This window comes from Eublepharis macularius, chromosome 11 (genome assembly GCF_028583425.1).
Source record: "Eublepharis macularius isolate TG4126 chromosome 11, MPM_Emac_v1.0, whole genome shotgun sequence".
Lineage (NCBI taxonomy): Eukaryota > Metazoa > Chordata > Lepidosauria > Squamata > Eublepharidae > Eublepharis > Eublepharis macularius.
The window spans coordinates 25,678,293-25,691,499 of record NC_072800.1 but is presented as its reverse complement, the minus strand read 5'-3'; the positions used below and the strand labels follow the sequence as shown (position 1 = coordinate 25,691,499).

At 43.2% G+C, this 13,207-nt stretch overlaps 1 protein-coding gene across 1 annotated transcript in view; it reads right to left on the bottom strand.

Annotated features, from left to right (window-relative positions):
- The window catches only part of ELMO1 (engulfment and cell motility 1), a 410,819-nt gene that overhangs the window by 258,133 nt on the left and 139,479 nt on the right, over positions 1-13,207 (bottom strand). Inside the window, exons 6-7 of the mRNA XM_054991799.1 lie at positions 12,599-12,768; positions 26-61 (exon numbers count right to left, since the gene is read on the bottom strand). Of these exons, the coding sequence (XP_054847774.1) occupies positions 26-61; positions 12,599-12,768 (206 nt within the window). The remainder of the gene's footprint in view (positions 1-25; positions 62-12,598; positions 12,769-13,207) is intronic.

Below are 13,207 nucleotides of genomic sequence, written 5' to 3'. Positions count from 1 at the left end.
GGTCATGAGCCAATTGCATTCTTACCAGGGCTTCATTATCTTCTGCAATTTCTGATATCGTCTGCAAAAATTTAAAAACTTTCAGGTGAGGAGAAACATTTTTAATCATCTTTGCTTTGAATATGTGCACAAGTTTCATAAGGCCTTGTGACAGTCAGGGAAACTACAGCTGGCAACACTCAAAGGTCGCTTATCAAAACCCACGCACCATGCTTTAGTAACATTTTTGAGTAAAAGGATGCAAAGTATCCTGCCGTACCTTTCAAGTCCCCAAAAAGCATCGGTAGAGAGACTCACAGGAACACTTAACAGTACTGTCTATACGTCTTTACATTGTAGCTCAATGCATTTTGTATAAAGTTTTATGCACTTTCTGTTGTTCATACTATTTTCTTTTTAAAATAAAATTTTAAAAATTAAAAAAGTCTATATGCAAGAAATTCAGCAATAGTGATAACAATATGTGATCACCTACCTTATACATACACCCAGGGCTTTTTTTCAGCTGAAACGTGGTGGAACGGAGTTCCGGAACCTCTTGAAAATAGTCATGTGGCTGGTGGCCCCGCCCCCTGATCTCCAGACAGAGGGGAGTTGAGATTGCCCTCCGCGCCGCAGAGCAGCGTGGAGGGCAATCTCAACTCCCCTCTGTCTGGAGATCAGGGGGTGGGGCCACCAGCCACATGACCATTTTCTTCGAGGGCAACCCACTGAGTTCCACCACCTCTTTTCCCAGAAAAAAAGCCCTGCATACAGCTCTGAAGCAGAAGGAAGGGTATGTCTGTCCCTACCCAGCAGCCAAAAAACAAGACCTGCTGGGCCTATACATTCCTTCCCCACCAGCAAAAACCCCATTAGACAAACGAAAGATTCGTGATCTACATACAAGTCAGATAATTGACAGCCCACTGGGCGTGGTGGACCTTGCTTCTTCCCATCTCTTAGCAATAACCCCACTGTAACTGCCAAGAGCTCTGTTGGGGGTGTCTTTCCAATTACTGCGGGGAGGGGGGATATCTATAGAACATTTGTGGGACTTTCTGCTTTCCCTCTTTTCAGAATATAAAATTCTAACAGTACAATCCTAAGCAGAGTTACTCCAGTCTAAGCCCAGTGAAATCAATTGACTTAGACTGGAGTAACTCTGCTTAGGATTGCAATGTAAGTTTCTGCAAGCTCTTTGGGGCATTAGGAACTGGCTGGCACATAAAGTTGGAATTGACAGAAATGTACAATTGGTTAGAAAGACATGTTTCCATCAGCTGTAACACAGTCCATGCTTCAGACTCAGCATCCCTTAAGTAGGTGTGGCCTACAAGGTATCTCAAGAGGTCGTTTCAACACCTCTTCCCCCTCCTGTCACAGGCTAGAAACAGCCTGCAACTCTCCTGCAAAGTCCAAAGAGAGTTTATTGTCTATAGCCATAGGCCATCACAATTTACCAAACATCGACTAATAAATAGTTAAATCCATTATCACAGTTTGTAAAGGTTAATTAAAATTAATTAAAACAGTACAGTATGCCAAACTATCCCAGGAATCACGAAACAGCCTCATTCAATACCACCTTAGATCTTATCTTTTTGGCTGCGAGTGCAAACTGAGAGACTCTGTAGGACACATGGTTATCAGTGTCAGATAACAAGAACACAATCTTCTCGATTTCAGAATATGTGTTTGTGACTGATAGGACTCTGGCCAAGCATTTAGCTCTGGGTACACTATATAATGGACAATAAAGTAGGTAGCGGGAACGGTTCTCCACTGTAGGTAACCCACAAATGCAGGTGCGATGTTCCATAGGGATGTGAGAATAACGCCCTGCCAAAAGAGCTGTTTGCATCATCTGAAAGCGCAGAGCAGTGAAAGACACTCTGAGGTTATAATGAGAAATACTGGCTAGGTAGGGAGATCTTGAATGGTCAAATTTGATTAGCTTATACCAAGGAGCTGCCTTAGATTTTAATATTGATAGCCGATCCATCACTGCATCTGACTTGTAGATCCACTCCTTAAGTGGGAGGTTGTTGGCTGAGACCTCTAACAGGTCATCTGGGATGGTATACCTTTGGCAAATGGTGGATAGAAAGCCAGGGCGGGTGGGGTCTTTGGATAGTAAGTAATTTACTGATTGGCAGCTTAAGGAGTCAGAACTGGAAAATGTGATCCTTTTCCAGTATTTTAAAACTGCAAGGTGTACCCGTGCCCTAAGGGCCTGCAACTCTCCTGCATGTTTCTGGACTTGACAAACATCTGCCCAAATAAATGGTAAGAGGATGCAGAAGGGATGTTCTTAAGAAGCTTCTGAAGCACCCTTCTACTGAGCACTGGCAGGAGTGCCTACTTGGTTCTTCAGCTAGGATGGCTGCACCCTTCCCAACCAAGCCACTCAGTTACTCAGCCGTGCAAGTGCCATGGAAAGACCTGGACCTCTGAGCAGCACAGCAGGAAGGAAGACAGCCCTGTTCCCCATGAAGGCCGTCACGGCTTTGGGAACGACAAGGACCAGTTGAAACAGGGCCAAATACAGAGTTAAAAGGAGGGCAGCGATGGAACCGCTGTTCAGCGTCTTCATATTGGATGTTCAAAGTCTTTCAATTGGAGTACAAAGAAAAACTCTTTAGGTGAGCCCTATTTTATAATCAGGCAGCGCAGTGCCAAGTCTAGACAAGCTATTGGTAATTCTGATATCCCAATGAAGGAAAGCATAGTCACTTTTCATCATTTATCTAGTAAAAAGAAAAGAGAGGGAGGCAAACATCAGCACAATTTCACTCATGAAAAGGAAGCTGAGTTCATGCCCAGGTTGCAAAGACAGTTCTCCAACACTGAAACATGCCAGTTCCCCACGAGTCAGCTATACCAACAAAGATTCCCTCTTTTAGGAGCAATCTCAGGACCAGCACAACATTAGGAGCCACAAAGGTGAAAAATTCTACTCAAATCTGGACACTGAAGAAGTAAACCCCAAGACATTTGGTGACAGGCATGACAGCAGACAAGAGTGTCGTTATTACAGGACCATAGATCCAGAGGAGTTATCCGTGTTAGTCTGTAGTAGCAAAATAGTAAAGAGTCCAGTAGCACCTTTAAGACTAACCACCTTTTACTGTAGCATAAGCTTTTGAGAGCCGCAGCTTTCTTCATCAGATGCATGCTGAGAGCTGTGGTTCTCGAAAACTTATGCTACAATGAAGTTGGTTAGTCTTAAAAGTGTGACTGGACTCTACTATTTTGTTATTACAGGAATCCTCATTACATAGCACAAGCTTCTTTACTGCACGGCCATAGCTATCTTTAGGTAATTCCTCTTTAGGTAAGAGGAAGCCATGTGAGTGTGTTCCTGCCAAACAAAACAGAAGCCCAGAGGCATCTTAAAGAATGACATTTATTACAATATGAGCTTTCATGAATCACAGCTTCCCCTCTGTAATTTCCCCCATAAGAAGAATTCCCAGTACAATCTTCCTCTCGTATATCTGAAGAAGTAAGCTGGGGCTCATGAAAGCTCATATTGAAATTAATGTTGTTACTCTTTAAGGCAAAATAGCAAAGAATCCAGTAGCACCTTTAAGACTAACAAACTTTATTGTAGCATAAGCTTTCGAGAGCCACAGCTCTCTTTAAGGCGGCACTGGACTTTTGTTTTATGTCCTGGTAAACGTTGGAGTACTTCTGTAAAAGGTTAATTGCACCACCTCTCTTGCGTGGAAGCCGCACAATTTGTACGCCATAGGTTTGTGAAACAGAGCCTTGGGCGTCCAAACCATTTTGCTTAATATAGGCAACAACAGCAACACTCGTTGCAGTTTTCGAGATCCATTCTTATGAGACAGAATAGACTGGGAAAGTAAGCCACTGAAAAACAATTTCTGGATGAGCCCAACTGAAATCAGTGGATGTTTTATTAGGATACAGATTGTGGAGCAGAAATTCCCAGCCAGTTCATGAGTTCCTGGATCAGAACTCTTTGAATTTTACAAAGGCAATTTAGGGTCAAGGTGATTATAAAAGTCTTAAGTTTACAAGCATTTATTGGCAGGGATTGGTTTTTTTCTCATATGAAAGGGACTCATTATCAGCGGCCCGTTTGGGGGACTTGAGGATGCAGTCTTTGTTGAAAATGAGCTATTTTAGCTCAGGCTAAAATAGAGGTTTCTTCTGCATTTTTTGAAAAGCCTCCAGCATTTTAAAATTAGAAGAATATTGAAGTTATTACCACCCCTCTCCCCACCCTAAAAAGTCCTGCTACCATACTACTTGCTTATGTTGGCTTATAATATATATTGACTATATTGGGGGAGGGGGTTTGGAAGCAACCTCAAAACATCTGGGAAGCATATATAATGTTCCTGGGGTGTGGTACCCCAGATTTCCACAAAGAGTGGTACAACACCAAGCTGCTGGAGGATCAAATTCTGACAACAGAAGGAAACCCACTGGCTAAAAATGGAGACATTCCCTAACTGATTGACAGGGATTAGGAGTTCCTGCCTGCCAGAGAAGAGGGCACCTATGGAGTTATGAGGCTGGATCCATCGGCGAATCAGCTCTCCAGCTTTGGGGGAAAGACAGCCAGGCCTCTCACAGATCCAGGAAGCTGTAGAGGGACTTGCCCCCTTTAAAAAAGGGGGCCTTTAAAAACCAGGGAGAGGCCAACGGGGACCTGCCTATCTTGTCTTCTCGCAGCAGAGGAGCAAGCAGGTGAAAAGGAAAGGAGCTGGAGAAGCCCTCGTGAGTAGGAATTCCCTTCTTGATCTACAATCAGAGGTTTTACCAGAATAAAGAACCCATCTTGACTCAGTAAAGAGTCCAGTAGCACCTTTAAGACTAACCCACTTTATTGTAGCATAAGCTTTCGAGAACCACAGCTCTCTTCGTCAGATGCATCTGACGAAGAGAGCTGTGGTTCTCGAAAGCTTATGCTACAATAAAGTGGGTTAGTCTTAAAGGTGCTACTGGACTCTACTATTTTGCTACTACAGACTCCTCTGCATCTTGACATACACCCCCTTCCCAGAGTGGAGACCTTGAAAAGAGCAGGCAACTAGCCTGCCTGGCAGGAAATTAAACTGATGGACGGAAGCCTGAGTGTGGAACACGACATATACATATGTTTAAGCAAATAAAATTATCTGTGACTTTTAATACTTCTTTCCTATTTTCATTGCATCAGAAAAAGATGCAACCCCCCCTCCAACTGGAGATGCTCCCCAGCCCTGAACCTCCCGGATTGTAACATTTATTTGAATTGATCCTGCTTGTCAGCAAAGTTGCCACGAGGTGAACCGGACTGGGCACGACTTCAGAAATAACATCCTACAGAATGAATTGTTGAAGTCATAACATTTGCCTTTCAGGGATTATGAGGAATGGCGGATGCACTGATATTAGTGGGCCAGAAGCATCTCAATAATTCATGGTGGTTTTGCAAGAAAATTAACGACTCCGTAACTAGAGCAGGATAAACAATCAGCCACAGTGCCCCCTCCCCCTCCCTGCGTTAATGTTAACAGGAGAAGAAAATCTGAGAATGACAATATAATGTTAAAGAATAACAGCAAAGGAATACTGGCTTAGACTGTTCATCTACCACAATATGCTCACTGTTTGGCCTCACAGGGACTCTGGATTACATCTCTGGCTTTCTTCCAAAAGTACGGCAGCTCCATTTGGAATTCCCCAAGCCGCAAAGGCTTAATATTCGCTGGATATGCACTCTTATCTCTGCCAGGAGCCACTTCCAGCGGAGACAAATTTTGCCCTGCTCTGATGAGATCAGACCCTTTGTGGCTCATTCTGGCAAAACCTCCGGCTGTAGATCAGGAAGGCCCCCGGCTTTCAAGTTCAGTTAGGATAACTTGCAGGTCAGGGGGAGGTGGGGGGGGGGGACAGAGAACAATTGTCGGAGGTTCAGGGCTGTGCATATTTTATATGAAAAAATATTAATCCTGTCCCAAGGAAACATCAAATTCCCTGTCGATTATACCTGAACAGATATAAGAAGCTGAATTAATCTCTCTTGCTTGCAAGATTTGGGATTTCCCAGAATGTAAGTTATTTTGGAAAGTGTCAAATGAAGTAGCATATAGGTACAGAGGCGCAGGTAGATGGAAGAGGAGATTTCAGTAGGGTTGCCAGGTCCCCTTATCCTCCCAGTGGATAAGTGACATCATCATGCTGCTCCCAGCACAGCATGATGATGTCACTTCTGGGAGTGATGTCATTGCACGTGTCCCGGGAGTGCTCCTGGGCTTTGTGCTGAGCCGATTTGAGCCTGCAAATGAATTGGCCTGGTGTAAGGCCCAGGAGCACTCCTAGGGCCTATATAATGACGTCACTTCTGGGACTGACGTTGTAATGCCACACCAGGAATGCACCCAAGAGGCCTGTTCCCGTGCCCTTTCCCCTACCAGCCCAATGAGTGGAGGGGCTGGGAGCGGGGGATCCCCCGCCCCCACCAGGGGACCGGCAACCCTAGATTTCAGAGAGTTATACTGAACAAAACTGTTGGTCCATCAAGGTCAGTACTATCAGATTGGTAATGGCTCTCTGGAGTCTTTCACCCACTGTCTGACTTTTTTAACTGGAGATGTTGGGGACTAAACCTAGCATCTTCTGCATGCAATGCAGGTTCTTTACTAATGAGCAATGGCCCCTCTCCAACTACTGCTAACATTAAAAGGAACTTTTTAACTAGATGGTATTGGTGCAAAGAGATTAATTTAAAATTATGAGCAAGGAGCAAAAAGGTAGTTTGCAGATGCATTTCTGCTTGGAAGATGAGAGGCATTCTCCTCCTAGACACTCAGGATACTAAGACCTCCAGGGGGCAGGGAACTGTGTGTTTAGAACAGCAAGAAGAAGGAAGTTCCAACTATGATGTATATCCTGATGAGAATAATGCCCACGTGCTCCAAAGAAAACAAAGGGGATGCATCTAACTCTAGCCGAAGATGCAACATACACATCCACTTTTCTTGATTTGGGGTGATGCCCAGAGGGCCATGCATTACTCCTTCAGAGCAGTTCAGTAGGAAAGAGAGAAAGCTCGGCCTAGCACTGCAATCCTAAACAGAATTATCTCTCTAATCCCACTGAATTGAACAGACTTTGAAGGTGTAACACTGTTTAGGATTACACTGCAAAACACTTTTCAGATATGCTAAGTAGAGATGAGCACGAATCAAAATACAAACCAAAGTTTGTCACGAACCAGGCTGATTTTGGGTTCGTGAACCGGCGGTTCATCGGAGCTCATTTCTGATAAACCACGACAAACCACTATGATTTTGAGAGCAGTTTGTTTGGTTCATTTTTCAGTTCGTCACTGTAGACAGCCTGGCGTCAATCATCTGTTACCTAGGCCACAGGGAGTGGGCTTTCTGCAGACCTTCAGCAGCTCCAGAAGTGACATACGTACAAACCAAATGTAACTGTTTGCGAACCGGGCACGTTCATGGCAGTTTGTGGTTTGTGAAACACGACAAACCATGAACCACAACGAAATGCCATTTTCCTGGTTCGTGCTCATCTCTAATAATAAGTATTTACCAGTTTGCACATGGATATCATGTCCAAAACTGCATGCAATTTGTTTGACTCCTCAACACTGATATCCTCTGGATGTTGCTGGAGTCCATGTGGCATCTGTAGATACCAATCTTCAAGCTCTTCCAAAAGCAGGGGCCAACTGGCCATTTAACTTACTGGGAGAGTTCCCAGTAGGACTCTGCTCTGGAGGACTGTTGGCAACCAGCAGCAAGCACAGCCAAGCCCTAGTTGCTCTATCAGCTCTGCAAGGGCTACTCTGTTCAATTCTGGCCAGCAGTGACAATGAGGGGGGGGGATCCGCTTAACTAGAGCCAAAGCAAAAGGAGGCAACAGGTAAGCCAATACCTGTTGGACCTGCTGACCGGGTCTGAGCCCCACAAAGCTAGCTTTGTAGTGCTGCAGCGGCCAATCCACCTGGCATGCTCCATTTTGACTTCCCACTCTACCCCTGCCCCAAAGATGAAACATTTACACGCCCTCTTGTAACTCCTGCACTCCAGGTTCCTTGTACATTCCCCCGTCTCTTCAAATATTAATGGAGCATGAATTCACACCACATTATTACAGGCTGGAATATCCCACTCTCTCCTCTGCTGATTTTTTAAAAGCTGGCCATGTAAGTCAAAATGCAGACAAGTGAGAGTGAAGCCATTGCATATAAGCAGACCAAAGGGATTGCCAACAGGATAGAATGCAGAGGCCAAGAGCCTATGGGCCAAGCTACACATGACGAATGACACTTGAACAGCAAGTGTATTTCTCCCTGTTCACTTGCCCTCCACTCAATCCACTTGCCGTTCAAGTGTCATTCGTCATGTGTAGCTTGGCCCTAACTAACTAATCTTTGTCCCACCCTTTCCGGCTCCTACTGTCTTTTCCAAATGTTAAAATTTAGATTTTACACTAAGTGTAGGGTCACGTCCCCCACCCCCTTATGACTCTACTACATAGAAATACCAACAACAGCTAATATAAGGAAATCACAGGTTTTGTTTTCTTAAAACTACCACTTCTGAAGAGCAAAGCAAGGAACTTTTTATCCTGATACAGTCACTGTCAGCCAAGGCTTAAGTTTATACATTAAATGCTAGCACTATAAATAAAGGAGCAAACATCAGTCTTTTTTATCCTTCATGTTGTTTTCGCTTGACCTGATAATAAGCCAAAGCTACACAAATGAATTATTAGCAAACTTAAGTTTGTCTATACCAAAGCAGCTCAATAGCATTTTGGTGACACAAATCTAGTGCATGTATAAATAATAATAATAATATGTTTATTGCTTTTCTGGCCGAAGCCATAAGCCATACAAACACCAACAAAATAAGAACTGTACACTTGAACATACGGCATTCACATATGCATGTATAAAAATGTTCCACCATCATCAGTGCACAAGGACGTATGATACTTTCCCAACATTTGGTTCTTCACACTGACAAATTTCAGCATCATATAACATTAGGTTCTGTCAACTGAGGCTGCTTCCACACAGAGATTTTGCTCCACTTTGGTTACCAAACTCCAGCAGTTTTATTTTTTTTATTTTCCTTTTGAGCATCCACATGGCACTGTATCCTTTGTCAAATATGCTTTTTCGCCAATCTTTTGGGGAAGAGAACAGTCCAAGTGTATCATCAGGTGGTCTGGATGAGGTGTGTTTTTATCCACAGTCCCTCCCTCTCGGTGCTATCTCTCTTCCTTTCAGTTTTTCGCATCTGTCATTTTGTCTCCTATGCCACTAGAGGGGTGTTTCAGGCTTTAAACAAAACCAGTAATAGCTAGACTGCTATTGCACTGTAACATTCAGGGTGCAATTCTCCTTAAGATTGCAATGATAATGATCTGTTGTCTACTTGTTCCTCTGAATTCCCAACTTTCATTTAAAAGCTAGCCATTTTTTGTTAAGGAGAGACAGCTTTTCCCTTATATCTTGGCAACAAAAAGGGCTAGAGAGTTTTGTTTTTATATGAAAGCTGGAAATATATTGGAAATATATTATATGAAAGCTAGAAATATATTGCTACACTAGATTGTTGTGGCTGTTGGCAGGGGTGGGCCGCGCTGATGGCTGTTTTGGAACTGTGTTTTTAACAATAACTGCTGTTGTTTTTATTGAGATTTGTAAACATTTTGAAATTGTAGTGACCCGCCCTGAGCACGCTTGCAGGGAGTGGGGGGGGGGGGCCTAGAAGCCGAACAAATGAATGAATGAATGAATGAATGAATGAATGAATGAATGAATGAATGAATGAATGAATGAATGAATATTCTATAGCCATCTAGCTATTACTGATTTTCCAGTGGTAGTAGGAAGGCGATGATAGCCACGGGAGGCTGAGACAACAAACTGTGGAGGAAATGACCATGCAGAACCTTCAGGGCCAATCCATTACCAGCAGCAATGAGAGCTGCAAAGAGAATCAACTCTACGTGGAAGCAGCTTGACAGTTAAAAAACCAACATACGTGATTTATACTTCGGAGTGTTTAGCTAAGGTACCATTTATAAAAATTGATATACTTTGTTTTATCATGGCTGGCAACAAATAAAACACTATTTGTATTTGTCAGACCTCACATTCACACCCACAAAAATGCATTTGCTAATGAATCCAGCCTAAGAGAAGTACAATGTCATAATTAAATTTTAGTCGACAGAAAAATGGATTCAGGAGAATAAATGCTTTGCACAAATTACAATCAATCCCTTGGCACAAGAAAGAGCCATGCATAAAATATAACCAGCCCTCCAGTCTAAGCATCCTTAAATACCTTTCTATATTTTTATCTTTCAACATTTTACCCAGTTCCCATTTAAAGTATAAAGGAGAGTTCAACTCAGACCTTTCTAAACGTACAGTTTCTCTCATTCTGGGACTATATAACAGTGATGGACATGCTTTTGTTTGTGGTTTATTGATCATTAGTAGACTGTATATGCTGCTCTGCTAAGTGCAGGCCTTTCCTCTAGTACAAGGAGTCTTCCTTCAGAGGAAGAGTCTTTTGTAGTGAAGGGAAGGCTCTTTAAGACAGAACAGATTGGCAGGTCGCAACCTGGATTCTTTAGGAAAAGTGAACTTGGCTGGGTTTGGAAGTTTCCATTTCTATTTCCTTTACCTACATTCCTGTAGACAGTGTTCCAAAAGGCTGTGAGCAGGAAGATTTCCTGTGGCTAACTAAACCAATTAATTTCTTTCTTGTGCTTTTCTTTCAACTTTAAGTAGCTTCTTGATTCTCAAGAAAAGGTGGAAAACTTTTGGATTCGCACATATGCCCCACAAGTTTAAGGACTATAGTGGGAATCGCGTTCCTTTTGAGAACCCAATTATCATGGGAGATTGGTGCTAAAACAAGATGCTTGTACTAACTAAAAGGGTGAAATCCCAATGCAGTTCTCATGGCACCATCAGTCTAAAATCAACTTTCCACTCTAGCTTGCAATGCAAAGGCACTTTCCCCAATGCCTCTATATTTTAATGCAGAAAGTAGATGCATCTCATCTATCAGAAACAAACACGCAATCTGGTTCTGCCCATTTCTGCTTTCCTGATTAAACCAGAAATTTTAATTGAAAAATGTCTGCTAATTTTCCTGAGAGTGACCAGTATTCCTCATGTTTTCTATGCCTTCAAATATACAATAAGCCATACCCAGCCACATTAGTCTTCAGTAGAGATGGGCACGAACCGAAATATGAACCAAAGTTCATCACGAATCAAGCTGCAATTCAACAGAGCCCATTTCTGACAAACTGGGACGAACTTTAGGCTGGTTCATTTGGTTCGTTTTTCGATTTGTTACTAGAGGTGTGCACCCCCTCGTGTTTTCCACTTTGGGTTTACCGAAGCTCAAAGCAGCACTTTTCTTGCTGTTTGCAAATGGCAAGAAAAGTGTTGCTTTCAAACGCCAGCCGCTTTTCAACTGATGAGAAGAGGATCTTGCGTGCAAGAAAAATGTTGCTGTCTTCACACGCCCACTGCTTTTTTCACTGAGGGGAGGGGGAGGAGGAGGTAATTACCTCCTCCTCCCCCTCCCCTCAGCTGAAAAAAGCGGCAGGCATTTGAAAGCAGGTTTTTCCAGCTGATGGAAGGGGAATCCCCTCCCCTCCGTCTCCCCTCAGGGACCCCCTCCTTCCCCTTGCCTCAACTGAAAAAAGCTGCCAGCATTTGAAAGCAGCTTTTTCAGCTGATGGGGGATCCCCCTCCCATCAGCAGAAAAGCGGCTGGCATTAGAAAGCAACACTTTTCTTGCCACTTTAAAGGGTCAAGAAAAGTGTTGCTTTCAAACTTCCTACCCTGCTTTTTTCGATCAATGGGAGGGGGAGTCGGGGGTTCGTCCTATCGCATGAAAAGAATAGCGGAGCAGGAAGTTTGAAACTTCTCTTTCTGTTTGCAAATGCAAACAGCTAGAAAAGTGGTGCGGCTGCCCTGAAGTGAAGAACCACGAACCATGGTTTTGTGTTACTTTCAGGTGGCAAGAAAAGTGTTGCTTTCAAACTTTCCCCCCTGCTTTTTTCAATCAATGGGAGGGGGAGGAGGGGGTTCCCTCCTCCCCCTCCTATCGCATGAAAAAAACAGCGGGGCAGAAATTTGAAACATTTCTTGCCATTTGCAAATGCAAACAGCTAGAAAAGTGCTGTGGCTGCCCCGAAGTGACAAACCACGAACCGAACAAACCAGTTCACAAACTGGGCAAATTCATGGTGGTTCCTGTTTTGTCACTTTTCACGAGCCACGAACCACCATTTTTCTAGTTCGTGCCCATTGCTAGTCTTCAGTATATAAAATTCAGTCTGAGTAGATCAACTGATGTTAGAATTTCAAAAATGAAGTAATGGTTATTAACTTTCTTTATGCAGAGAATCTATTTCTCTTTAGCTCAGCTCATGTGAAACTCCTATTCATTCAACAGAGCTTGTACAGAAAGTACACACCACGGGTTATGGCACTAATTAGGTTTAAATGAGCAGCAAACACAATTATGCCTGTCCTCTCCTAGTAACAGTAGTATGAAAATGTGACTAAGCAGATGAAAATACTTACTCAGTGCCGCTTTCCACCATCTGCGTAAGTAGTGAAATACCGTCTAGATTTATAAATTCTTGGGCAAAAGTTACATCACGTGAATACCCAGCTAAGTCTTTCAATGCTTCCAGCTTGGCATCCATACTAGAAGACTGGATCCTCTCATGAAGCTGCAGGGCATTTTGGGCCTCAACAGAGACAAAACACAGAAGAAAACAGAAAGGAGAGAACAGAAAAACACGGACCTTAATTTCAGGGGTTATCTGTAAGTGGACTCATTAGATGAAAAATAAAATATCAGACACGCTTGAAAAATTATCAGATGATCAATAAGCAACAGTAAAATAACAAAGAAACATTTCAGTAAATGAATGTGTAACTGGGCACAGTTTTGCAGAAGCTGAAAGGTGCCCGATGCTCATCCCGTAACGCTATCCCATCTTCATGTGCCAGCTCCTTCAGCTCCAGTTGTCCTCTCCCTTGCCCAGATGGCTGCCAGAACGTCATGAATTCTTAGGGCACAATACACTGATACTACATTCAAAAAATACTGTTCCTGGTTCCTCCCAAATTTCTGTCAAGACCACCTCTGGGAGTTCCTGATTGAAACGTAGATTCTCAGGTGTA